Source organism: Halichoerus grypus, chromosome X (assembly GCF_964656455.1).
Source record: "Halichoerus grypus chromosome X, mHalGry1.hap1.1, whole genome shotgun sequence".
NCBI classification, from domain to species: Eukaryota; Metazoa; Chordata; class Mammalia; order Carnivora; family Phocidae; genus Halichoerus; species Halichoerus grypus.
In genome coordinates, this window is record NC_135727.1 from 57991710 (window position 1) to 58019414 (window position 27705).

The 27705-nt window shown below is 34.5% G+C and overlaps 1 protein-coding gene and 1 long non-coding RNA gene across 7 annotated transcripts; one reads left to right on the plus strand and one right to left on the minus strand.

Annotated features, from left to right (window-relative positions):
* Nucleotides 1-1122: 1122 nt before the first annotated feature.
* ZNF711 (zinc finger protein 711) lies at nt 1123-26637 on the minus strand. Of its 6 annotated transcripts, none has more exons than XM_078065156.1 (12): nt 26385-26637; nt 24532-24659; nt 23354-23610; nt 22879-22983; nt 15827-16393; nt 10157-10312; nt 9116-9253; nt 6900-7037; nt 6129-6206; nt 5982-6029; nt 4318-4461; nt 1123-3820 (listed from the first exon to the last, which is right to left on the minus strand). In XM_078065156.1, the coding sequence occupies exons 4-12, from the start codon at nt 22955-22957 to the stop codon at nt 2643-2645; spliced, it is 2526 nt and encodes an 841-aa protein (XP_077921282.1). In that variant the 5' UTR covers nt 22958-22983; nt 23354-23610; nt 24532-24659; nt 26385-26637; the 3' UTR covers nt 1123-2642. The 6 variants fall into 6 exon arrangements, with proteins under 6 accessions (XP_077921282.1, XP_077921283.1, XP_077921286.1 ...); XM_078065157.1 differs by having other exon boundaries at nt 23349-23610; XM_078065160.1 differs by lacking the exon at nt 6900-7037 and having other exon boundaries at nt 26385-26635.
* A 330-nt stretch (nt 26638-26967) lies between these two features.
* Nucleotides 26968-27472, plus strand: LOC118520429 (uncharacterized). The gene is made up of 2 exons (XR_004909668.2): nt 26968-27008; nt 27096-27472. It is a non-coding gene; the product is annotated as an uncharacterized LOC118520429 (long non-coding RNA).
* The last annotated feature ends 233 nt before the right edge of the window (nt 27473-27705 follow it).

Sequence of the window (27705 nt, forward strand, 5' to 3'; positions counted from 1 at the left end):
ACTGTAACTATGAACAACTGGAATAACCTCTTCACATGGCTGTTTCCTACAGCTTCTCTGCAATGCATTCCTCACATAGCCTCCAGAGTGATCTTCAAAATGTAAATTGTCTCATATTACTCCCTTCCTTAAAATCCTCTAATGGTTTCCCATTTCAAATTCTCACAGGTCTCATCTCTTATCAGTCAGGCTCCCTCACCATGGTCCTGCCAAAGCTTGTTCCATCTCAGGTTATTTGTATTTGCATGCTTCTCTGCCTTGAATGCTCTTTCACAAGATCTTCATATGACTGGTTCTTTCTTGTCACTCATGTCACCCATGTCTTCAGTACGGATTGCCTCTATCCACTTAGCCATAGCTTTCTGTTAAAGCAAACTTGCCAAAGCATACCGGAATTACACTGGGGGATTTTGTCTAACATACTATTAATCCTATGGTGGTAACACATGGGCGCTTACTAGAAATGCGGAATTGTAGGCCCCATCCCACACCTACTGAATCAGAAAATGTATTTTAACGAGATCACTAGGTGAACTCCATAGACATTAAAGCTTATAAAGCATTGGTCTAACATATAATGGCTAAAAGATTTTTTCTTTTTCTGTTAGTGATCATTTAGGAATAATTAACCCAATTGACAGTTTTAAGCAATAGGGCTATATATATCTAGGTTCATGAATTCTATTGAATGTTGACTGATTTGAATATAGCAGGTTATTTCACACTCATTTGCAGAAATCTTTCCCAAATATTTGATTTAATGTTTTTCCTTTTGGATGTATATTGGTCTATTTGGAATATATGTAGATTCTTTTCTCAGGATTAGGTTACTTAAGCAGGAAAGGAATTTTTAGTTTTCTCTATAATACTAAATCCCAAGTCTTAAGATGAGCACCTTTATAGTATTTCATCATGGTTTTATCAGAAATATACATTTTTGAGGAATAATCATGCCATAGTCATCATAATTGTTTTAAGTTCCTAGCTCATGTTATTAATGCAGAAAATCTACAAGACATTAAATTGTGGACCAAATTACCTAAGAGCAATTTTAAGCAAAAAGTCTTTTAATAAAGAGTGAACATTACAACAAACTTAAAATAAATTCATAAAACCTTGAAATGCAATAAATGCTTTTTATTGTATGCTCATTTCAATGAGTAACATTTAGAAATAATAATCCCACATAACAATGACAATCTTATTTTACAGCGTGTACATCATTTACAGCCACATAACACACTATTTTAAATTTTCCAAATTTAATATTCTGAAGTTAAGAAAGATAAAAAATTTATTCTCAAGGAACAGATTCTTATCTGGTGCAAAAACAGAAAGGTGAACATTATTTCAAACACAAAGCCACAATATAGCATAAAGTAAAATTACATTTTAATTATGTTGAACAGCTGAGTGTAAACATGAAACAACTATAACTTAAAAGTACACATCATATGCATTACATTTATGAACAGGATTTTCATTAAATTTCCCTAAATCAGCTTTTTATATTAAGCGCCATTTTGATTTGCAGCATGCTAACACAAAGCGTTGTTAAAAGGATGCATATTTTAAATTTATACACTGTAAACTGAATATCCACCTCCAAACTCTTGGCAACACAGTGTTTTGTTAAATACTGCATATATGCTGCCTCACGTTGAAAATGCATGTTAATAATATGGTATATAGATTTTAAAAATCAAAATTTTCAATAATGGCATAAAATTGCACCTTTAAACATTAGAGTAAGTAAGATTAAAATAATCCTACTTGCTGAGACTGCCCTAAAAAGAAACTTCTAAACTTTGTTTTTAAGAAAACTGTGTTCTCGCAATTTAATCTAGATCATTAAGAAATATAGTGCTAACTTTATTTGCAACACTACTGCTGCATCTGTTTTAGAAAGCCACATTTGACTCAAATATACTTTTGTCATATATGCCATACTGAAAAATCATCTTGAACATCAGAAAAAAGGGAACTTTAATCTTAGACTTCACTTTAGACTTCAGCAAAGAATGCTGTATTTTAAACATCCTATCCTGTGATAAAATCTTAGCAGCTCTGAAATTCTTTTTGAAAGTGTTGAATTAATATAAGCTGTTTTCCAGTGAAATTTCTTTTAACGAATACACAAAACTTTTGCCATTTCTGGAATTCCAATTTTCAGGTACCATTAAAAAGGCTCAATGACTAAGTGACTGATGGATGACTGCATTTTATTGCCCCACCTCATTTCGAAAATCACATAAAAGTGAGACTTGCTTGCCACAGCAAAGCATTGCTAAATTCAATTAAATATGAGCTTTTCAGAAACATTTATCTCCAGTATGATCAGCCAAATAAAGTCATTGTCTTTGCTTTACCCTTCTGTAGTTTAATTATACATATAATACTATTAAATAGACACTTAAGAGTTTTTCTGCAACCATTCTATGGTGCTTCTTAAATTCTTTAAGTAATTTTCAAAGGGCTATGAGATCCCTTGTCAATTCAAATATTTCAAGATCTCTAATACAAAGAATGTAAAGTTATGATTTACTATCAAGCTTTGGAACTAGATGAAACAGTTCATGAAATTTTCCTCCCATGTAGCATATCATATTTTCAAAATAGCTTCTTACTTTATGTTGATCTTATTACATAAGAGCCTCCTTGTGGTGCCTCATAATATGCTGATTTTTTTCTGATGGTCTTCGGAATCCCTTCTTGCAAAATTCACACCTGTGTGGGTAGTCTTTTGTATGTATTGATATCACATGTCGTTTAAAGCCAGATGCATCTGTAGTGCTGTATTCACAATACTCGCATTGGTAAATCTTCCTTCCAGTGTGGGTCTTCATATGTTTTTTGAGCTCATTTTGTTGTCTGAACCCTCTCTTGCACCTTTTACACTTCAGTGACTGATCCTTAGTATGAACTGAAAGGATATGACCACTAAGAATAAATGGATCTGATGTTTTAAAGTCACAGTGCCTACACTGATGAATCTTTCTACCCTTATGGATATCACTATGCTTTTTGAGCTCAGAAGGACGATGGAAACCTTTTTCACAGACCTCACATTTGTGAGGAAAATCCTTAGTATGGACAGATATGATGTGCCGCTTAAGGTCACTTGAGTTGGTGCTCTTATGGTCACAATGAGGACACTGGTGTGTCTTATGTCCTTGAAACAAATCCAGATGGCGTTGAAGCTCCCTCTCATCACCAAATGCTTGAGGACAATGCTCACATTTATATGGTAAATTGTTACCATGCTTAGACTTAATGTGAGTTTTCAGATTTGACTGATCTGCACACCTGAAGACACAATACTGACACTGATATGGCTTCTCACCAGTATGGGTTCTCATATGTTTCTTGAGTTCAGAAGGATGTCGAAAGCCCTTCCCACACTCAACACAAACATGAGGAAAATTCTTGCTGTGAACAGCCAGTAAATGTCTGTTTAACAGTCCTTGTTCTGCAGTTTCATAGTCACAGTATTTGCACTTGTGCATTTTCGGCTCCTTGTCTCTTAATATAAGTTTATTTGAACTCAGTGGACTAGCCTCTCTGTATCTTCGTGTATATTCTGTAAATTCATGGGTTTTGTCAACTTTGTTTATAAGCTTATGGCTTTCCAAGTGGTTATGGAAACTCACTTTCTTGTTAGTTGTAAAGTCACAATCTGTACACTGGTATTTTTTTCTCATCAAATGATCAGGATGATTCTTCATGTGTCTTTTCAAGAATCCCCTGGATTTAAACTTTTTTGTGCAAATATGGCAAGGGTATACTGTCAGGGGCTGTCCATCAGGGCCTATTATAACAGCTAGATAAAAAAAAAGGAAGTTGTGACATTTGGCCAGATGTTTTAAAGGGTTTTACAACAAAGGCGCCAAAATTAGCTGGTATTCACATGTGAGAACTATACTAGTAGAATAAAATCCTGTAGGATAAAATGGACATTAAAAGCAACTTATGAGAAAATAGCTCACTAAAAAGTAATAAGCATCTCTGTACTATAGACTACTCACCTGCCAAAATTTTATATACATTTTGTAAACTAGAAACAGGCACCCTTTATTGTGAAACCAACCTGAAAATTCTCTTTGAAAACATCATTTGGGTAAAGAGCAAACAAGCATAGTTTTATTAAGTACCAGTCAAATACTTTTAAAAAAATCCAACTATTTAAATCAAACACAGACAGGTATATGGAAGTGGGACTGCACTGTAACAACTGACTATTTCCTTTGCTTACAAAAAAAAATGACTTCCACATTTCAAATCATGGTAATATTCATGAACAAAGTATTAGTATTTTACCTGTTTGCCACTGCCTGGTTTCTCCCCTTCTCCTCTTCTTGGCTTTTTGTTTAAGTACTTTATTTGTATTAATGCTATCACAAATTTGAAGGTACTGTGCCGCTGTACTACTTCTGCTTTCTAATGTTGAGTCCAAGGTATTTCCTGGAAAAAAATTGATACGCTATTAAATTACATAATATTTATACTTTTTGGTATTGGTTAGATGAATTACTAGATATGACATGGTATTAAGTTGCCATTGTGGTGCTAAATTTCACTAAGTATAGCCATATTCTCTCTTTTATACCCTTATACACACACACACACACACACGTAACTGTAAACACTTTAAATAGGGTATCATGTGAAATTAATTTTAAAATATCTCAATTTATTCATCCTAAAGCAATAAATTAATAAGGTGAACGTAACATGAGAGACTTTTATGGCCCAAACAAAATATTGGCATCAGATCAATTTCTCACCAATGAAGGCTGATGAAGTTAAAGAGACTTAGCAAAGGAATATACATGTGTCAGTGAACCAATATGGTCATGGTGACAATGTGTAATATATAACAAACAATATATCTCTTGTATATATGCTTTAGAATAATTTAATTAATATAAAAAGTATTAAGACTGATTTTAAAGACTAAAATAGACGTGGTGGGCAATTTACCACACTTTCAGTGGCATCAGTGTAAACAGAATAAAGTACTTAATAAAATCTCAGTTCTCACAAATCTGTTTTATCATGCAATTTAGTTTAAAAATGTAGACCTATGGGGCACTGGGTGGCTCAGTCCTTTAAGCATTTGACTCTTGACTTCAGCTCAGGTCAGGATCTCAGGGTTGTGAGATAGAGCCCCCCCTGCTGAGCCCCACACCAAGCCCCGCGTTAGGCTTCGTACTCAGCACAGTCTGCTTGTCCCTCTCCCTCTGTTCCTCCCCCTGCTCTCTCTTTCAAATAAATAAATAAATAATAAATAAATAAATAAATATCTAAAAAAAATGTAGACCTGCAAAGCCATTTAGCTTATATGCTGTGATGTATTGCCTCTCATCAATTCCTCTGACATCTACATTTAAATTTAGAGTCAAGTATCTCCTAAAGGTAGAAACAGAAGAGTCAGACATTTTATCATGAGAAAAAGTCTCTTTGCTTAAGAAAATAAAAAGAACTATCAACCATGGAATAACACTGTATGGAGTATGTATTATAACTAAAAAGAAAAATGAAGCTGACACATGGGTTTTATTTAACAGTTATATACATCTACTGGTTGCCACAGAAATTAGGAAAACAGTTCTGCCCCAAGGAAGATATTAACAAGTGGTTGATATCATGGATAATTTTGACGTTTTTGTCAAAATAATTTCTATTTTATAATTTTCTCCATAGCAACCTTTTACGATTCATATTGTAAGTTGCCCAACATTTTTATCTTGAGATAAATCTAAAATGAACTGCACTCACAAAATAACACACATTATGTCTGTATAGAAATTAATCAATTCCCAAAAAAGGCAAACTCCTATGTAACTAACTAGATAAGATATGAACAGGCAAGTCAGAATCTAACATATGTGTCTGTATACACAAACCAATAACTGCTTATTTTCCAAGCAGTGTATAAAACTGGCTATTTAACTTACATCTCACATATAATGCTCTCTCACCTGATGCTTGACAATCTTCATACCTCCGGGAAACTCTTCTTTCATCTCCTAAAAAAAAAAAAAAAAAAGAAAAAAAACTAATTAAAAACTTATATGCTGAGTATAATGATTACTAGTGGATCACATCTTAATCTACAAAAATCTTACTTTGACCACTGTTCCTTGGATTAAAAATTTTTTTTGTTGAGTTCTTCCACTCCCATAGATTAGATATAATTTCACGCACTGAAAATAAGGGCTACTGTTAGCATCCTTGGAACTGTTAACATCCAGAACAATCTTACATTTTAAGTAAAAATTGATTAGATATTTCTGCAGAATACACTCAAAATTGAAGATGCTCAATAAACGACTGTTGAATGAATGAACCTTTGGAAAAACCAAGATAAGATAATGCATTTGAACACCAAAATTTTTCAAAGTAAAGAGTATACCTGGACCATCTTGTAAATTAAGTAGGAATGAGGTAAAATAGAAAGAAAAAAAAAAACTTGATAAATTTACCTTCCATTAGATACTTTGTAGAAGAGCATATCTGGATTTCTGTTTCTTTTCAAACCCCCAAAATCTTATTTGTGCTGTTAATACATGAAATAAGTTTTTGAAAAAAGGGAAGGATCAATTTTCAAAGGATATTCCTATTTTAGAAAAATGAAACTTTTTATGGTACTCACTTATACAGGTAGGATTTTAAATAAATCCTACTGAAAAACAACAATGCATTAAGCAAGGCTTATTTTAAATAACATAAGATATATGGTAGGAAAATCATGTAAGTACCTAGAGATTAATCAGTCCACAGCAAAACATCTTATAATATTAGTCAACTCATGGGGGCATTAGCACAGCATATTTAATGACCTAAAGGCTGATCAAATAGATATGTACTTATCAGGTGAAAAAATGCCAGTGTCCTACCATATGCCGCAGCCCAGACAACAGGGACAATTGTTTTATTAACATCAGAGTCCTCAAGCTGAGTCTCAGGGAGAGAAGTTCCTTCCTCTTCCCCTACAATGACTTCCATGTAAACTTCATCTGCTATTTCAGCGCAACCTAAATTTTAGAAATAATTGCTTGTTTATAACCCCAAATATTTAATAAATGGGTAAAAATTCCAAACAATTTAAACCTTTCAACTGTCAAGATTTCAATTTGGTTAATTTAAAAATGACATTAGGCACTTTGGAGACTAGTGCCACTAGGAGACAATCATTTATCAAAACTTTTATTCTCCTCTTAGAACCTATCCTATGAAAATGACTTTTAGATTATATAAAACATGTGCGCTTGAAATATACTGACTGATTTTACAGTCCATTGGGCATAACAAATTTGTAAAAAAGGTTGCAGTCCATAATTCTGCCTGTTTGTTCTTTGGAACTCAGAAAGCATTTCCCATAGAATCAATACTAGAAAGTGGTCCTTGCTACCCCACATACTGTAACTTAAATGCAGTACTATACATGCAAAGGAAAGTAGTAAAAAATACTAGTAATTGAAAAAAAAATGTTAAATGAAAATAATTAAGATCACATACATATGTAATATATATATATATATATACACACACATATATATACACATAATACATATGTAAGCTGGTGCTCACGAATATGTGGACACCCTATAAGAGGCAGGATTTTCAGAGACCCTACTGAGAAAAAAAGCACCTTGAGACTCATTTTTTAAAAATATAGTATTGGTATAAAAAATTTAAACCTAGAGGGTCATTTAGTGTATTTTATGTGATATAACCCATTTAGATTTAGGCTGTTAAGTAAAAACTTAGCTTGAATTTATGCTTTTCCCTTGATTCACATACTGGGATCTTCTATCCACTATGGAAGAAATGTGAAAAAAATGTAGGAAAAAGGTATCCCTCTTCTCCCAAGTTTACCTTCTTTCAACTGATGAGAAAGAGACACTGGTCTAAGTTTTCCACATCCCCAAGGAATTCTAGCATCAGCTAACCTAAGCTTCAGTCTCCCACCTTCTATTGTGCCCCTTTACTGACCAATGAGTAAAAAATAATAATAAAGAATTTAGAGGCCAAATAGAAATTATTTTCCTCTTCAATCAAATCCTCTAGACTTACTTGTTTTTATATTTTCAACTGTAGTGTATTATTCATGTTTGGGATTGGAATTCAGCTTCCCATGGCTTCTAGGGAAGGAAATCTGAGGAGTGGAGATCAGAGTACAGTATAGGTAAAGCTGAGTATCATCCAGGTAACGCACTGAAGTGGAGGCTCTTGCCCTTCAAGGGCAAAACAAGCTTTTATCTCAGCGTGTCAAGAAGACAGAAGAAGCCTTAGGGAAGGGCTGCATTCTTACACTGAGGTGAGAAGAAAGTAGGCAGAGAGTAACATGTCTTTGTAAGGAAATGGGCAGCATGGCAAGAAAGGAAATCTGAGGAGTTATTTTCACCCTATGGTACTCAGCCCCAAGAAATCCTAAGCAGCAACTACTTGGAGACCATTAAAGGCATAATAAGTAAAGATTCTGGCAGCTTAACTTATTTGGAAGCATACTTACTTATCTAATCCTTCAGTGACAGAAGGAGAACAACCAGTTAGCCCTTCCACTGCTAAATCCAGAGAGAGGCCAACAGTGTTCACTGCCATGTGAAAAGAACACTGGCAGTAGTGTTAGACAGATGTGAGTTGAAATCCTACATTCCTCACTTAATATTGAAATGATCTTGGGCAATTATTTAATATCCCTGAGCATTTTTTTCCTTCCATAAAACAAAAATAATACCACCTACCTCAGAGAAGAGTTGTATTAAATAATATATATGCAACATATCCAATAACACACAAAATAGATGTCCAATAATTCCATATATATTTGTGGGCTCTAATGAAGTCAGGAACCATATGTTGTTTATCTCTATAACCCTAGTATCTGAGACACAGTATTTCATGTTTGCTGATTTGAACAATACATGTATGCGTGAATGGTCTAAAGGACCCTTTTTTTTTAAATTAATTACAGCAAAGGTCAGACTTATTTTATTGAACTCTGTTCCTATATAGTGCTTATATCTCTCAGATTGCTTAATTTTTTTAAAAAAAGAATTTAGGATGGCTACTGACAAGTCACTACAGTGCCATTGTACTGATATCTTACTAATATCATCTTCTTCTTGAGAAGAATCTTTAACTGCCATGTAAACCATCTTCTCCCGCTGCATTCGGCTCTGGTCAAGCACTCCAGCTACAGAATGTCCATTGGTGTACTCACTCTCTGTGACAATTTCTGTTCCACCTTAAAAATTAAATCACATATCAAAATCGAGAAGTATCATGGAATAATTCCCTAAATTAGTAAGAAGGATATATAACAAATATTTTCCTGGGGTGCCTGGGTGGCTCAGTCAGTTAAGTATCTGCCTTCAGCTCAGCTCATGATCCTGAAGTCCTGGGATCGAGCCCCACAGCAGGCTCCCTGCTCAGTGGGGAATCTGCTTCTCTCTCTGCCCCTCGCCCCACTCGTGCTCTCTCTCTTACTCTCTCTCTCTCTCAAATAAATAAATAAAATCTTTAAAAAAATTTTTAAAAAGAAATATTTTCCTTTAGAAAAATATTCCCCAAAATATTCCAATATAAATTTCTAAGTGTCAAGAGAATTTTCTTATAAATTTACACTCTAAATTTTCAGTAACCACTGAGAAATAACAACAAATGTTAACATTTACATTACACACATGCCAAGCACTGTATAAGTCTCTAACATGTATTTTGCCCATTTAATCCTCACAATAGCCCTACGAGGTAGTTACTGTCATTATGGCCATTTCATGGATGAGGAAACTGAGACAGGAGGTTAAGTAACTCACCAATAGCCACTCAGCTAAATGGCAGAACTAGGATTAAAATCCAAGCAGCCTGCCTCTAACCTGAGCTTACTCAATATAACTTCCTACTCTAAATCAAATCCTCTCCACTCATTTGTTTTTATAGTTCCAACTGTAATATTCTACTTATATTGAAAGAATTCAAGAACGACATATTCTGCATTCCTGCTTTTTATTCATTTATATTTTTTTAATATTCCATCCCCAAAGAAACCTATAAAAAATCTGCACTTTAAAGACAATTTTAGAATAGTTTCCAGAAAATATAAGAATTAGTTTTAATTCCTATTTTAGCAATAAATTAAGATTTGTACCTATTTCAACATCATCTTCAGCCTCAGCTTTAAATATATACACTTTTATTACTTCTGAACCAAATGCGTCTTCTTTAACATCTTCCTGGGAACCATCACTGCCAATTTTTAATGGTGTGTTCCCCATATGCTCTAATTTTTCCCCAACATCATCCACTGTAAAATATAAAGAGGAAATTATTTTAGTCAAAAAGTACTATTGACATTTAGTGGATGTTAAGCATAAGTGCAACATGAATGTGTTAATCACCTATCCGCTATATTCACTTAATGACTTATTATGCAACTATTGAAAGTGATATGATTCATGAAAAAAATATACAAGATCAGATATATTACATGATCATAACTATATAAAAACTTATTCGGAGATTTTAATTTATGTATGAGACACTTAATAACCATAGGGTTTTAATTAAAACAGTGTGAGAAATGATTAAATCATCTTCCATTACATTCAACATTTTAAGTTAAATCCTAACACCAAAATTAACAGAAAAAATCAGAACATACATAGTACTCATAAAATAAGCTCAAATAAACAACAATTCTCAAATGAAATAGCAGTATTTCTAAAACAAATTAGCATATGAAATTTAGAATTAAAAAATAGGAAACAGAAAACAGCTAAATTATTTTATAAAAAGGGCTTTTCAGAAATTATAAAAATAAAATCTTAATACTTTTAATTTCTGTTGAGTTAATGGATGACAACTTCAAACCAGAAATTTTGTGTACTTCTATATTTACTAACATATGCTACACTCCAAAATCATATAGAAAGGTAAAGCAACAATATTTGAGATTATTTACATTTTAAGTATACTTAAAATTGATTCTCTGCTCTACAGTCTTTAAGAATAACATTTATTTTCACATGAATACTGTGCACAAACTATGCAGTAAATATATATTAATAAACTTTGTTCTTTGACCATAAATATTAAATATATTCCCCCAAATATTATATGCCTACCATTTTTTATTTCAATGTTTGTACCTATAAAACCTGAAATGTAATCTAAATCGAAAATCTGCTCCTTCTTATTATATATATCATAGCATCATATATGAAACATAAAATCCTAAAGTCTCTGACTATATCTAAACAATTCCAGAACCTCTTAAAAAAGAACAAAGTGACATAAAAAAGTTATTAATTCAGTACTCTTAAAAAATGAATTTCAATAAGATTTGAATGGGTCAAAGTCTAGATTTCCCTTACCTCAGTTTCAAATCTGCTACATACAAACTCAAAAATATTCTTTTGGCCTTTCAAAATGGTGAAAGACAGTAAGTTTCAGAAATTCTTTTTACAATGCAAAGCTACATTAACTTTGTGATAAAATAGAAATGATTCCATACTATTTAAGAGTTCAAATAACCTGTCTATGAACGGTCCTAAATGATCAAAATAAATAGAATAAATATTTCCATTCCATCATAGCCCCTAATTCTATTACTACGTTTTTTGGCAAAATTCTTTTGGACAATGGGACAGATTAAAATAAAAGAATAAAAGATGATGAAGTATCTGATATTGATTTAGTAGCTTCTTTTAAAATATGTTAAATTAAATTAAAACAATGACATCACAGAAAAAATTAAAAGAGGCAAGTTAAGCTTTCAGAAAATGCTTTCTCATTCTTGAAAATAAAGACATAGGATATACAAAAACCTCAAAAAGTGTCCAAAATATTAATTTCTTAAGTTGGAATAACTTACAGTAAATTAATAAAATACTGAAAATACACTCATTTGATAAATACTGCTTTATTATAATTGAATGGTTTAAAGTGATCATAGTTCCTTCTGCAACAAACTGAATTAAAACTATAATTCACGAAATTTAAGCTCATGAAATGAAATATACATTTTTTGGTCACTTCTCAATAGTTTTGTACCATAGCTTTTACTTTAAGTACTGAAATGACTGTTGCTATTCCGATTCCATTTATACCATGCCTTAAGGTCCATAGTTTAATGTATCCATTATTTTCTACTTAGATTCCTCAGAATGAACAATTCTGAAATATATTGAGTAGCCAAACTTGGTCTGTATTTTAAGTTCATAAAAGATGATAAAGTTATTAAGGATGCTAGTGTGCAGTTTTAAAAGATAAACCATCAACTTAACCAAGATTTATTCTATATTCTTTGTAATAGAAAGTACAAAGTTAACAAAGACTTAATAGGCAATCAAGTGATTTTAGGAATGGATCCTCAAAGATCTTCTTAATGCAAATAATACTCAAAATACCCCAAATTAAGACTTAACCTTTTTGCTTGTTGTAAGGCTTGCAATATCCAAGTCCCACAGTGCTGTTTCTTAACCCACATGACATTCCAGACAGTAATAGCAGGTAATATTATACACATCACAGAATTCTACTGGTGCTAAATGTAACATAAAACAGTAAGATGCATTGTTGGCAAGTTTGCTAATGTTCAATATTCTTTTATATAGCTCAATAGCACAATTTGATTAAAAATTCAATATTCCTTTTAAAAGCTGAGTAGGCTTTTTACTGTACCCCTTTTATGTTACATCTACCAAAATTTTATGGTAGATATGTTATTATCAATATAGAGTATATTAATGTACCACAGAGATGGGGTCAGGCAATATGTAAAGGATTTATATTTCACAGTACTGAAACAAGTTAGTAACATTTAGATTACAAAAGTGTTCTACTCCCAGATGTATACCCAAGAGATCTAAAAACATATGTCTGCACAAAATCTTGTACATGAATCTTTACAGCATTATTCATAATAGCCAAAAAGTAGAAACAACACAAATGTCCATCAGCTGATGAATGGATAAATAAAATGTATATCCTTATAATGAAATATTAGTAATGAAAAGGAATGAAGTACTGACACATGACACATGCTACAATATGGATGATCCTTGAAGGCATTAGGCTATGTGAAAGAAGCCAGACACAAAGGGCCACAAATTACATGATTCCATTTATATGAAATGTTGAGAATAGGCAAATCTATAGAGACAGAAACTGGATTAGTGGTTGCCAGGGGAGGGGGAGTGGATGGGGGGGAGTGACTGCTAAAGGGCATGGGGTTTCTTTTTGGAGTGAAGAAAAAATTAAAATTGATTGTGATGATGGTTATACAATGCTATGAATATACTAAAAACCACTGCATGACTTAAATGGTGAATTTTATGGCATGTGAATCATATCTCAATAAAGCCATTATATTAAAAAAATACAAAGGTGTTAACTTTTCTTTTTTGACCCTTGAAATTGGTGAGGTTTGATGAGATCTCCCATAATGACCCTACCAAGACATTTTGCTTTATACAAGATTATGTTCCCAAAAGAAATATAAACTAATTTTATAGGTAAAAAACAATTTGAATGCATTATATTGGTTCATTATTTAATGGAACTTCCCTCTTCCAGTGCAACTTTTATAAAGGAAATCACCACCCATAAATATCTTATGGATGTTAGGTATTTTTAAAGAAGAGCACACCTAGGATAATTTTAGAAAGATACAGTTACTCTATATTAATTTCCAAGTTACTTAAGCACAAGTGGGAAAACCTAACCATCTGCTAAGAATTTGTGACATTTGGCCTGAAAAGGGAAAAAACCTCAAATGCACCTCAAATATGACAGAAGACAAATTCCCTACCTCTAAAACTCAGCTACTGATAAGATTTCCTTATAGGAATATTTAGGGACTCAGGAACAAGACAAAGGTCTGTTTTAAGTCCTCAACTGTATCTCTTAGATATTTTGAAAATCTCTATCTTGGAAAAGAAACAGAAAAGAGGACTTTTTAAATTAACATTGAGGCCTTTAAGGCAATTTATTCTCTTAACTCCTGTAAGATTCAATGGCCAGGAGAAACCAAGAAAAAGAAATGAAGATTATGAAGGAAAAAAGGGAAAAACTAAATCAAAAGAGAATAAAATAAAATAAGTGAAAATGGTAAAGAGTAACTGATTCCAATTTGAGTATAATAACCATTATAAAAATGGTCAAGGATCTGGGTGGTGGGAAAATAGGTGACATAAAAAAATATTTAATTTTTGTATATTCCATTTTCTACAATAAAAAACTGCTTAAGTTTTAAATGGATTTTTTTTTAAAAAAATTGTTTGTTTCTTTACTAATGATTAAGGAGTTAATTAATTCCCAGTCTAAATTTCCCCTAAAATGATCCCACAGCAGTCCCAGCATTATTCGAGCAATACAATTCTTTATAATCTTCAGTTTACTCCTATTAGAGTAGGAGAGAAGTCCTTTGCATTTGACATATATGGCAATATAAAGATAAATACTGTAAATTAAAATATTCTAGAAACTCTTAAAAAAATCTTTTGCAGAATCGAATCATAGAAGATATGTTAAAGTTTGACAATTCACAAAACATATAATGTCTAAATTTTAAACTACTCTAATATCAAAGAGTTTGATCTGACAAGTACTTTTTTAAAGGCATAATATTATTTTGATACAGAAAGGCTGCCAACTTTTGTCACACCATTTTATATGATCTTAACCATAGTTTTTTTTTTTTAACGTCAGGTTAAGATGTAAATATGGAATTGCTTTAGTAATGGACATCAATTTAAAAAGAGGTAATAACGTTTGCAGACAGTATTTTAGTGGCTTAACTCATTCCCTTAAAAACAATGTAAATATTCACTCTCAAAAGTGGTTATAGAGGGAAAAAGCTAACATGCTAGACTTCAGAATCATATTTACAAATTAAATAAATCCAATTGGTTTTTAGTTTTAAATTCACTGATACACATATAACACACAATCACTTTATACACACATACACATAACTCTACCTGTTGATGTACTTCCCAATTAATCCTTTTTTATTTTAAAAAGAAAAGAACGAAAATCCACCATGAAAAAGTGAAGTTTTTATCTAATCTTTATTACTTCCAGCATGATCCCTTCAAATTTTATAAAAAATAGACCCACTTCTTCCTCAAGCTCCTTCAATAACTCATCATGAGATTTTTATTATTGCTGCTGTTCAGGCAAACCCACCACTTAAAATGAGAACAAGATATTTCTATCTTCCTCCTTCAGATAGAATGTCTTATAGACATCATAAAGCAATCTGAAATAAACACAGTAAAGTATTTTTTGCTTGGAATATACACATGCATATTTAGACAAACAAAATAAACACAGGGAGAATTGCAGAACACAATCTGAGTTTAAGATTTCCTTTTCAAATATCTAATAAAAAATTAATTACACATTTCTTAATATATTATGCTTAAATTCCTAAGGAAAACTGAACTGACAACTCCAGTACCTGCTACAATAAAAAGAAAGCAGTGGCCGCATAAAATAAACTTCCCACTTTGAAATATATATATTTACCATTAAAAATTTTATCAGTTAATATTCTTATTGACCCTTCCTTTCTGCTCTAAGATATTAATTACATTATTTTGCTTAATTTTGGGTATGAATTTTCATTGAGTAAATTAAAAATATGAGCAAGTTCGCAAAAGCATCTCAACAACACAGCTTTGAAAAAAATTATTTTTCAAAAAGATTATCCCCATGATTTTTATTGAATGGATAGATTACCCCATCCCAGAAAACCTTTTCAGGTTATATATAAATCAATCTCCCAAGTAATTTTGTCTTTTGTTTCACTTACAAGATATCATTAAGTAGTCTTCAGAAGTGCTCTTGACATCATCATCATCATCATCATCATCATCATCATCATCATCATCTTCGGTTTTAATAGTAACTGAAGAACCAGGAACACCACCAGCTGCTTGAATCACAGTTTCTGTATCTGAATTAGTTACAAGAACCTCCTCTGATACCATTGTGGGAGAGTCAACTCCTGAAACACAATCTTGGACCACATGTTCTAAGTGTCCATCAGGACCAGTAACAAGATCAGCCACAAAAACCTGCTCAGGTACTCTAACAGTTTCTGTAATTAGCTCAGAAGTCAAGATATGATCACTATCATCTTCCTCTAAATCTTCTTCAATAGCAACATCAGCTTCAAGTACAGCTTCAGGAACAATTACACCTTCTGTTACTACATCAGTCTCAGTGATGATATCAGGCCCATGGACAACTTCAGCTGCAAGGCCATGATCAAGGGTTATCCCATCATCTGTGACAACATCAGAAACTAATACAGCCTCAGGAACTGAAACAACAATATGGTCTCCATCGATATGTGCAGTACCAGCCATTCCAGCCACTATAATACAAACAATTATCCAAAAAAAGTAAAGTTATTTTATTAATTAAAAGTGCTATATTTAATGTATCAGATAACATAAAACATTTTAAAAATATGAAATAGTTCTGGCCAAACTATCATTTTTTAAAAACCACTGACAAATTAACTGTAATAAAAACCATCACCAGGGGCACCTGGCTGGCTCAGTCGGTAGAGCACATGACTCTTGATCCTGGGGTTGTGCGTTCAAGCCCCACGTTGGGCATAGAGCTTACATAAAAGTGAAAAACAAACAAACAAAACAGCACCAACCAGGCACTGGGGTGGAGGTGCGTGAAAACAATGTTAGTAAAATCTAAATTAAGACCTTAAAAATAATGCACTTTATTTTCAAGTAAAACATAAAAGCCACAGTGAGATATCACTATATTAGAATAGCTAAAATAAAAAAAAAAAATACCACCACAGATTGGTGAGAATACAAAGAAACGATCTGTCATACATTGCTGGCAGAAATGTAAAATAGTAGCAGCCACTCTGGAAAATGTATGGCAGTTTCTTACAAAACTAAACATGTATATACCATACAACCCAGCAATAACACTCTAGGGCATTTTTCCCAGAGATATTAAAACATGTGTTTACACAAAAAACTGTAGATGAAAATTCGTAACAGGTCATAGTAGCTATTACACACAGTAGCAAAAAATTGAAAATAACCCAAATGTACTTCCAACAGATGAATGGTTGGTAAAACCAACTCTGGCCCATCTTTACCATGGAATACTACTCAGCAATAAAAAGAGGACAGACTATCGATACATTCAACACCTGAATGAATCTCCAGAAAATTAAGTTAAGAATCTCCATAACTAAAGGTTATGATACCATATAATGGATAAATGAAATCAATATAACATTTTCAAAATTATAGAGATAGGAAACAGATTAGCAGTTGCCAAGGGTGGGGGTGTGTGTAAATATGTTAGCATAGCATATATCTGGTAATGGAATAGTTCTAGATCTTTATTGTGGTGGTGTCTACAAAAATCTATATACAGGATAAAACTGCACAGAACTATATACATTCACACCAATACATGTAAAAACAATGGTGACAACTTAAAGAGGTCTTTAGTTAACAGTAATGCACCAATGTTAACTTCCTAGTTTTGATATTGTACTACAGTTATATAAGATGTCACCATTGGAAGAAGAGGAGTATAGGCTACATGGGACCCTATGTACTATTTTTTCTACTTCCTGTGAGTCTTGTATTTCAAAAAACTAAAATTAAAATAAAAAGGACAAACATAAATGGGTACTAATATGTTTAACTGAGTTAGTAAAATATGACAAGCTGGATATATTATAAAATATGCATTATAAACATAAAAATCCCTAAACATCTTTATAAGAATTACTATATTCAAAAGTGGAAGGCATCTTTTAACACGTGATTTTGGGGGGAAAATCCCAACTCATTCTAGACAAAGATTTGGTTTGATAAAATTCATATACAGGGACTCTAAATTGCGCTAAATTCTAAGCTAGTAAATCTGCAGGAACAAAACTTTAAACAATGTTTTTCTTGAGTAGCATGGTCAACACCAACTCCTACCCCCTTTATAAATGTAAAAGTGTAAAATTCCTTCATGAGGAACTCTTAAATTTTGCCTCACCGAAGTGTACAGGAAACAAGTTAATAGAGTTTATGGACCAGGTTGTAACAAAATTATCTACATTAAATAATCTAATACAAAGCCTTCTCCACATAATGATCACTTTCTATAAAGTCATATCTGAAAGAGTGCCATTTGCCAATGGTTATTATTAACCAATTCATTACGGAAGTTAGTTAACAAGTTAGGATGGAGACCAGTGGACATTATTAATACTCTTACCCATCAAAAGATAAGGTGAGAAGGGAAAGCTACCTTTCAGAATTATCTTCCTTTCAACCCCTCTGTATTGTTCTCAGTATTCTCAAACTCTTGCCTAAACCACCAAAGGACATAGACTCAATCTTGGAAATCTGGTAGACAAAGGGAGTATATATAAAACAAGTACTTCCTATTCACTTGTTTCTCCACTGGCCATTTTGGAGATGGGTAGTTGGTGAAGGTTCAAGTTTAGCATTCAGCCAGATTAGAAATGTGGTTTTTAGCAAGGAAAAATTAAAATGTCAAACCTATAAAATTCACAGTATTGGAATTCTATGTATATAAACAATAAAATTAGTATTTTATAAAATCCTTCCACAAGTCAAACTTAAAATATGGAAAATTCTGGAGGTTAGTGTGGTTCCAAAGAATAGACATTTAGGAATGAGATGGAAGGATAGAATAACGCTTAGTGCTGGCCTAGGTTCAGATTAACCTGGCTGGGAGGATTCTAGCGTCTACTCTAGTAGGAACTTACAGGTCAAAATAAATCAGATCTAAGCTAAAATAAATCCAAATATGCTTGTTTACACTGAACTACATAATAATATCAAGGATCCTAGACAAGGAACTGACAAGTTCCCCACAGCATGCTGGCAGATTACTCAGACCAAGATCCAAGATGTCTCCTATTAAATTTTGCTTTTTCCTGTTATCAACTCATCTGCTAGATCCCATTGAATTTCTAAACAAAGTTACTTATTTAACTACACACTAGCTATATTTATTTAGCAATGACTATGAACCGAGCAACCTACTAATATTTTTACATATATTATCTCATTTAAGCCTCAGAACAGCTGTATAATGTGTTATCTCCTTTTTAAATTTGAAGGAACTATAAAAAATATGAAGGAACTATGGTTTAAAGAAGTTAAATAAGCTTGCCCAAGGTTCAAGCTGAGGGCTGAACTTATTAACCCTAGACTGGCTTATTTCTACGTATTGAAAGGAGGAGAATAGAATTTACTTACCATAGAGACTATTTTTTTTTTAAGAAATTTATAGGGTTAACCAAGTGAGTCACTATTAAAGGAATAGTTTGAGAGAGAAGGAGTAAAAAAATCTGGGGCGCCTGGGTGGGTCAGTCAGTTAAGTGTCCAACTCTTGATTTTGGCTCAGGTCATGATCTCAGGGTTGTGAGACTGAGCCCCATGTTGGGCCCCACACTGGGCGTGGAACCTGCTTAAGATTCTCTCTCTCCTCCCTTTCCCCACCCCTACTTGTACACACGTTCTCAATCTCTCTTTAAAAAAAAAAAGAGTAAAAAGATCTATCACATAGTCACTCAATTAAATTTTAAAGCATTTAATAAACAGCATTAAATGGCATTAACAATTTATCTCACTAGGTAACAAATTATAAATGGTAAGAAATCATCATTTAAAAAGTGTGAAAGCAATTATATAACCAAATAACAGTAAGAAATAAGTCATCATTTCAAGCATTTCCCATTTTACTAAAGCTATTTCATTTAAATGTAAATACCTGGAATTTCACCGGAGGTATAGGATAAAATTTGGTATTTGTTGGTTCTATCTTGGGCCACTATCTAAGGCTGTTCTGCTATTTAGGTCACAAAGCAACATAGACTTTTTGCATAAATAAAATCTTAACTATTAAATACAGTGGCACAGATTCCAAGGACAACCATTATACTGAGACAAAAGCAAAGTTATTACATAAATCATGTTGTAAATTTTTAAATCTCAGGGGCGTTTGGGTGGCTCAGTCGGTTAAGCATCTGCCTTCGGCTCAGGTCATGATCCCAGAGTCCTGGGATCCAGCCTGGCATGGGCTCCCTGCTGAGCAGGGAGCCTGCTTCTCCCTCCCCCTCTGCCCCTCCCCTGCTCATGCTCGCTCTCTCACTCTCTCTCAAATAAATAAAATCTTTTTTTTTTTAAAGATTTTATTTATTTATTTGAGAGAGAGAATGAGAGAGAGAGAGAGAGCACATGAGAGGGGGGAGGGTCAGAGGGAGAAGCAGACTCCCTGCTGAGCAGGGAGCCCAATGTGGGACTCGATCCCGGGACTCCAAGATCATGACCTGAGCCGAAGGCAGTCGCTCAACCAACTGAGCCACCCAGGCGCCCAAATAAATAAAATCTTTAAAAAATGTTTCTAAATCTCAAGTATCCTTCAAAAGAAACTGGTCTAATGAGTTTCTGAATTAAATTAATATTTCAAATTCTTAATATAGTAGCCATCCTATGCCCACTGAAAACATTATAGAATTTAGAGATCCTGTGATGCATAGTATACTTACTTGGCTAGCTCTACCTGTGTATGCCAAACTGTTTCACAAATATCATTAATTTATGGGATTGCAAATCTAAGTTTTGATGTTGGCAGAAATTTAAAGAGAAACTGATAGAGGCTACAATATTGATGAAACTTGAAAACTATGCTAAGTGAAAGAAACCAGACACAAAAGGCCACATATGGTATAGTTTTACCTATATGAAATATCTGGAATAGGTAAATCCATAGACAGAAATGTTAGTGGTTGCCTAGGTCTGGAGCAGGGTTGGGGGTGACTGCTAATGAGTATTAGGTTTTATTTTTCCAATGATGAAATGTTCTAAAATTAGGTAGCAGTGATATTTGCACAACTCTGTGAGTATACTAAAACCACTGAATTATATTCTTTAAAATGGGTGAATTGTACGGTATATGAATTATTATCTCAATAAAAAAATAAGAAAAAAAGAATGTATATAATGTATTTCAATATGCATATTCTTCTTCCCTAGCAACTAAAAGGAAGTGAAGTATTAAATGTAATAAGGGATTGATTAAACCTTAAGACACTAAGGAGGAACAATGAAAAGGAAGGTAGGAGGAAGACCAAGTAAATATTCACCAGCACTAAATGGACATTTTTTTCAATCTTAGAAAGGAATCAGGCTTTACTTGCTAACAGGCAACTTCTTCAGGACTGAAGGGGATCTGGCACTTCACCAAATGCTACAGGGTAGGTTAAATTTTGTATCATATGGAGAAAATGTTGTATTTCTTCCATTTCTAAGGTATTTTTATTTTTATTTTTTAAAAATTTTATTTATTTATTTGAGAGAGAGCACAAGCAGGGGGAGCGGCAGAGGGAGAGGGAGAAGCAGGCTCCCTGCTAAGCAGGGAACCTGATGCAGGGCTCAATCCCATGAGCCCGGGATCACGACCTGAGCCGAAGGCAAACACTTAAGCAACTGAGCCACCCAGACACCCTCTAAGATATTTTTAAAAATTAAAGGTGACATTTCAACCAAAACTTATTTACTATACTGAAGTTCAAGTGTTCCAGTATTTTAAAAACTATTTCTAGCATTCACAAAATTCTTTGTGAAATCTTTACTCTTCAGTTCTTTGTCCTACTTCTAGAATTTATTCCTGTTCTTTTTTCACCCAGAATCACTTCTAAGTCATCCATAATCAACACAATTGACTTCTGACTCATTTAGCAGAATGAATCAATGATTGCTTTCTATTTCATCAATTCACTACATAGTCATCTCGATCTTCACCACATTCAATCTTGATCTATGCACCATATCTTTATTCATCAGACAGAAGTGTCAGGGAATCATAGAACTGGAGAGGACCTTAAATGTTATCTAGGCCAATCCCTTCACAAAAGTGAATTAAGTAATTTGCCCAAGTTTACACAGATAGTTAATAGGACTGCCAAGACTAGAATCCAGTTCTTCTGATTCTCAATACTGTAGGCTTTACAAGGAACAAAATAACATATTCACATTAATGTGAAAACAGTGATAGCATTTTCTTAATTGAGAAAAGTATTACTAGTTGTAATCCCCCACCTCAATACCATCTTTGATAATTCCTTAATACTTTGTTTTCTGTTTACTTTTTATCCCAATTTACTATTTTTCTTTTCTACTCTCACTCCACTTTTCTTCAATTCTTACCACCCTATCCCTGCCTCTTATACTTCAGATACCTCAATCTCTTCTATAATTCAGACTGACCCTGCCCAAATTCAGTTTCTTTGTTGACTGTGATAAGAGTCGTAACATTTCATCAAAATAACTACTGTTAAGAAGCTACTGAAAAACCTGGCCATAAAAGTAGGGAATCTTTTCTTCTGTAAAAAAAGAAAAATATAATGTTATTAGAAACAACTTTCTGAAGATATTGCATCAGAATATAATTAATCTAACTTCTTTGTAATGACTGAAGTAGTTCCTTTTCCAGTTTTATCAACAATACAATTTAAAATGAATTTTAGAAAGCCAATTTAATATTTCCTACATTCAAGAACTGATTTGGTTATTTATGTAAGCTGAGTTTTTTCATTTTCAATGCCACATCACCACTATATTCCAAAGTTTCCTTACTTCAACCTTCCCACAAAATTTTAAGAATGATTTTAAGTAGACTACTGGCACATAGCTACTTTAAGAAAATGAGCCCTACAAATGAATTTTCCTAGCAAAAAAACAACTTTTCATAAATTCTCCCCTTCTTCAATATAGTTTTGATATTTAGTATGCTATGATTTTAAAAAAGAAAGAAAAAAATACAACAAAGAAAATGCTTTACCAAAATCCTGCATAATCATGGTATGGGCCATTCTACAGTCTGATGTGTGCAATCCAAGACTTCCACCACCTGAATCCATATTTAGCAAAGTTCATTCACAAATCTCTGTAAAAGAAATGGTTTTAAAAATAGTTTAAATACATTTAGGCCAAAGTGAGTTGTTCTGAGAAAAAAAAATGCAATGGAAAATATGCCTCAGAACCAGGTGTGCAAATCTTATTACAAAGGAAAATAAAAACCTTGATTAGATACTTAATGTGACAAGCATAAGTAAAAGAAGGGCTAAGTGAAAGGACATAAATCAAAGATAACGGAGAATAAGACACAGTAAGGGTGACAAGCCACGGGGGAAGTGATAAAAGCAAGCAAAGGAACAAAACTGTAGCACTGACGTTCCAGGTAAAATGTAGATTATAAAAGAAGAAAAAGAAGAACAAGATGACAACAGACAATAGTTGGGATATTTATACATTACTAGAGGACTCAGGTGTCTAGTATTAGTGAATTTCATCCAGTGGCTCTCATCCATTTCTTCCAGACCCAGCTCAGCCCTGCAGCGGAGCTCTGCAGATAAACTTGTGTTTCACCTCTGGCTCCCGGGGTTCTACTTATAATGTAAAATGTTCTATCCCAGTTTCCCTGGAGTTCTTTGAGCCAGTAAGGACTTCTGGCCTCACTCTACTACATTCTCTTGTCTCATAGTTTTGAGGACTCATGAAACATGACTGCTTCCTAAATATGGTAGAGATAAGATCAATCACATACAAACATTTAGCAAAACTGTTCCTTTCAGAATATCGTTTACTTATAATTGTACAACTGATTTTTTTTCTTTAATGATTAATAAAGTCACTCTAGCTTCAAGCTAGTTTTGAAAGCAAGGATTCTATTTCATTTCAAGTGATGTATCCTATATTTAAGATCATCAGACAGTATGGAACCTAAAGTCGAATGCTGTCACTACACATATTTCTTACAATTACATATGTGTATTTCCCCTTCAAACATAAAATTCTAAGTATATCAACCAAAAAAAATCTGTCAATTTTATAAAACATCTGTCTCATTTTTATTTAGGAGTGTTTAATAAATTGGGCTATATTGCACAAAAGATGAGGTTATATCATTAAACTTTTAGAAAGCTGCCATGTAAAGCAACTTAATGTATCCTTAAGTAAGATCACTAAGATTTTTTTTCCTTGCCTTAAAGTTCTATAGGTGTACAGGAGGCAGGAGAGTATAACATTTGAATCCTGTATATAAAAATCCTTACAGCAGTAGGTGTCATTTCTGTGTATCAAACGATTCAACAAAATTACTTTATGTATTAACAAAATTACAAATTTTTAGAAATTCTTGGCTGTATTTTGTCTTTTTTTTTTTCAAATACCACATTGTTTCCTGCCTCCAAAATGAAGCCATCAGAGGCCACGAGAGTTCATGATAAACTACCCGTATGTTCACAGAGATAAATCAAAATGCCATTAAGGACTTATTTTTAACATTTAAAACAGTGTAATATTTCAACTTTAATTAGAATAATTGCTTTCCTTATCACATAACTAATAGAACAATTACAAATGCCTTGAAATGTTTTAAACACTTAATTCTGTTTAATTATTAAATAAAATAAAACATTAGTTTGTTAATCACCTTAATATGACTGTCTTGAAGAAATTGTAGATTTTCTTACATATTGTAAAGTAAAATCTGCAGCAATTTGTTTTCGTTATTTTTCCTTCTGACCTATGTTATTTTCTTTGGAAAAACGTTCTCTTTACCTATTGTAAAAATACATTCAAAATTAAACATTTTAAAACATTTTGAACCAAATCTCTTACACAACTTAAGAATTTTCTTTACACTTTGACGTGCAGGGTGAGATTGAGAAGGGCTCAAATGCTCAAATCTGCTCATCTAAAAAGCATCCGAAGGGATTCCAAAAGAAACAACTACCTACTACAATATAAGCAATATTATTACACTTAGAATTCGACCACTTCATTAAACCAAATGTTCTCTAAAGCACATTTAAAAATCACTAGCAACACCTTATTTTGGAAAGTGAAAGAGAACCAACCAAGGGCAAGCTTTATCCTTGCCAAATCGATAGAGAAAAATCTGCACTAGCACTCAATTAGGTGTAAAAATCTTAACACATAGTGCAACTGCTATAGGAAGTATCACACTGTATGAATACCCAATAAATAAATTGGAGCACCTTTTCCCATACAGGAAGTTTAAATAAGATCAATAATAAATGAGGTATGAGAAGAGCAGTGTGTTAAGTATTCAATAGCCAATAGATAGCTGGGCTTCTCAGTATTCTCAAGAGTATATCTCACATCCTTATTGAATGGAGGTAACCACTAAGTACGCTGCAAGTAAACATCTTTCAATGTACGGGGAGCAGAAATCCCAAAACAAATAACAAAAAACATTTTACTCTCGTCCGTCTCTTCCGAACAGCTCATTCAGGACCTAGCTTCTTGATCTTGATGATGTAAACAGGGTGAGAGGTTGAAGAGAAATCTTAAGGCAGCAGAGCAAGAGAATGCGAAAGTAGTATTTGCAGAAATAGGAGACAAAGGAGCTCTGGCAAGTAGCAGTATTGCAGCTTTGGACGCAACCCGCTTCCCGCATAAGTCTCCCTTTTCCACGACCATGCCAAGTTTCGATCATTTCGAGCAGAACGCACACACGTGCCCTCTTATGTATTACCCATATGACTGGATCTTAAACCTAACAAGAGAACCTTCTCCGTGGAAAGGCAGAAAGCGAAGAGACAAGAATACCCTTTCCCCTCCTCCCTCCTCTCACTTGGTGCAGCGGTCGCCACCGCTGCTACCCACGCCGTGCTGCCCAACCCCTCATCCTCCTCCCGCTCTCTCTGCCCCGCTACATGGGAGACGCTGGGAACCAAAATGGTGGTGTTTTAGTGGAGGCGACAACTGCCGCACACACCCGCCCCCCAGGCTCTGACTGCTCCCTACCCCCCTAAAATGCTCGATTCGGCGCCACCTCCTTGCAAACGCCACCATCCCTCACGCATTCCAAGCCTACCAGAAGCAGCAGGCGGGGTGGGGGACAGAGAAGTGGGAGGGGGGCGCAAATGAAAAGAATATTGGGGGGTGTCGCCGAGAGAAAATGCCAGGGGGACGCCGCATTCTTCAATTCACCGTTTTGTTTTCCGCCATTTTCCCGTCACCCTAAACCACCGACGGTCACAACGACGGCTCTTGCCCCTAGGGGTTCTGGCCTGGAGGAAGGAGAGGCTGCCTGAGGGGGAAAAGCCTCCACTTCCCTCAATTCCTCCAGTCACCAGCTGCGGCTGAGGACAAAAACTGCCAGACCGAGGGGGAGGCAAAGCTTAGGGACTAGACGCCACTTCCATTGTTCCCTTCGCCCTACACTACAGGCTGGGTGTGAGCCTCTCCTCCTCTCACACAAGCGACACAGCGCAGCGGACCCGAATCCCTCCACTTTCTCTTCAGGAGTCTCCTTACCTGCTGCCACTGCTGCCTCCGCCGCCGCCAGTTGGATTCTGACCGCGCTCCAGATTTCTGCGGGGGTCGGCAGCTGTGTATCTGTAAGGTCCTCACATTCGGGTTTCCGAGGTTCCGCAGCCCGAGCCAATCACAAGCTACTCTGCGTCTGGGAGGCGCGCCGCCTTGTCCTTCTTTATATCGCTGCCGACATGCTGAGGTTGCATTACGTCACGCTGCCCTTGCTGCAGGGTAGGGGGCCAACGGGAGAGCGCGCGCGCGCGCGCGTTCGGGAGATCAAGAAGCCCGCGCTGGGTTTGTGCTTGGAGACGCCGCGGACTTGCAGTGGGTGGTGGGTGGTGGGTTGCAGTGGGTGGTGGGTGGTGGGTGGCGGGGGAGGGTGCAGCGCGGGCGAGCCCAAGTAAAGAAGCTTTGGATCTTGGGGCGCCCCTGAGGAGTTTCCGTGGGAAGATTTTGTTTTCCAGGTTTCCCAAGGGAGAGGAAGAGGGGGAGGGGGGAAAATCGATGACTGAATGGCAATTCACTGAACCTTTAATACATGTTGGAAGACATTAAAAAAAAAAAAAAAAAAATCGGCCCTACTCTCGAGGATTTGACCAATTAGGCCGTCCAGAGCGGTAAGAGGTATGTCTCCCCACCAAAAACCCTGTGTGTGTTTTGCAGTTTCCCTACCTCCGTCCTTTAAATTCCTTTTATATTTCATATCGGTAGACAATTCGATGAAGAAAGTAAAGAAGAAAGAAGAAAGGCACAGAACGGAAAGGTGGACAAGGAACCTAAAGGAAATGAACTCGAAATATCTCTTCAGTGTGTCACTTTCAGCTTGTGTCTGCACAAAATGGGAGAACAGTGAGAAATTCAGAGGTGATGGGTGGGGAAAAGAGAGATGAGATGCGAAAGGCTTTATAATCTGAAAATTTAGCTTTAATACTTAACTGAAAACAAGCATTTGGGTTGAATAGCAGTGTTAAAGCAGGGAAAGGACACGATCCTAAAAAAAAAAAAAAAAAAAAAATGAAGGTGACTCATTACCTTTGCCTAAATGATTGGAATATTTTACAAATAAAACATGTTATTGTTCTCAATTAGCTAATTTCTCCAGTTCCTTGTAGCCTACTATAACACTAAAGGATTTGACAAAATTAGAGGAGACAATGATGTGAAAGCCCTAGCACAGTACCTGGCTTATATTAGACCAGGAGTCAGCGACTTTCTCTGTACAGGACCAGGTAGTAAATGTTTTAGGCTTTGAGGGCTATAGGTCTGATATAAATATTCAAGTCTGTAGTTGTAGCCCCAAAGCAGCCATAGACTGCTTGTA

Bases quoted from the DNA above. Each gene is read 5' to 3' on its own strand.
- ZNF711 (XM_078065158.1), bottom strand. From the start codon at position 22,957: ATGGATTCAGGTGGTGGAAGTCTTGGATTGCACACATCAGACTGTAGA. The intron at 7,038-9,115 runs GTAAGATATCAG...TCTAAAATTTAG, and splicing joins TCAAGAAGAAGATGATATTA to GTTGCGCTGAAATAGCAGAT. The intron at 4,462-5,981 runs GTGAGAGAGCAT...ATTTTTTTCCAG, and splicing joins TGAAGATTGTCAAGCATCAG to GAAATACCTTGGACTCAACA.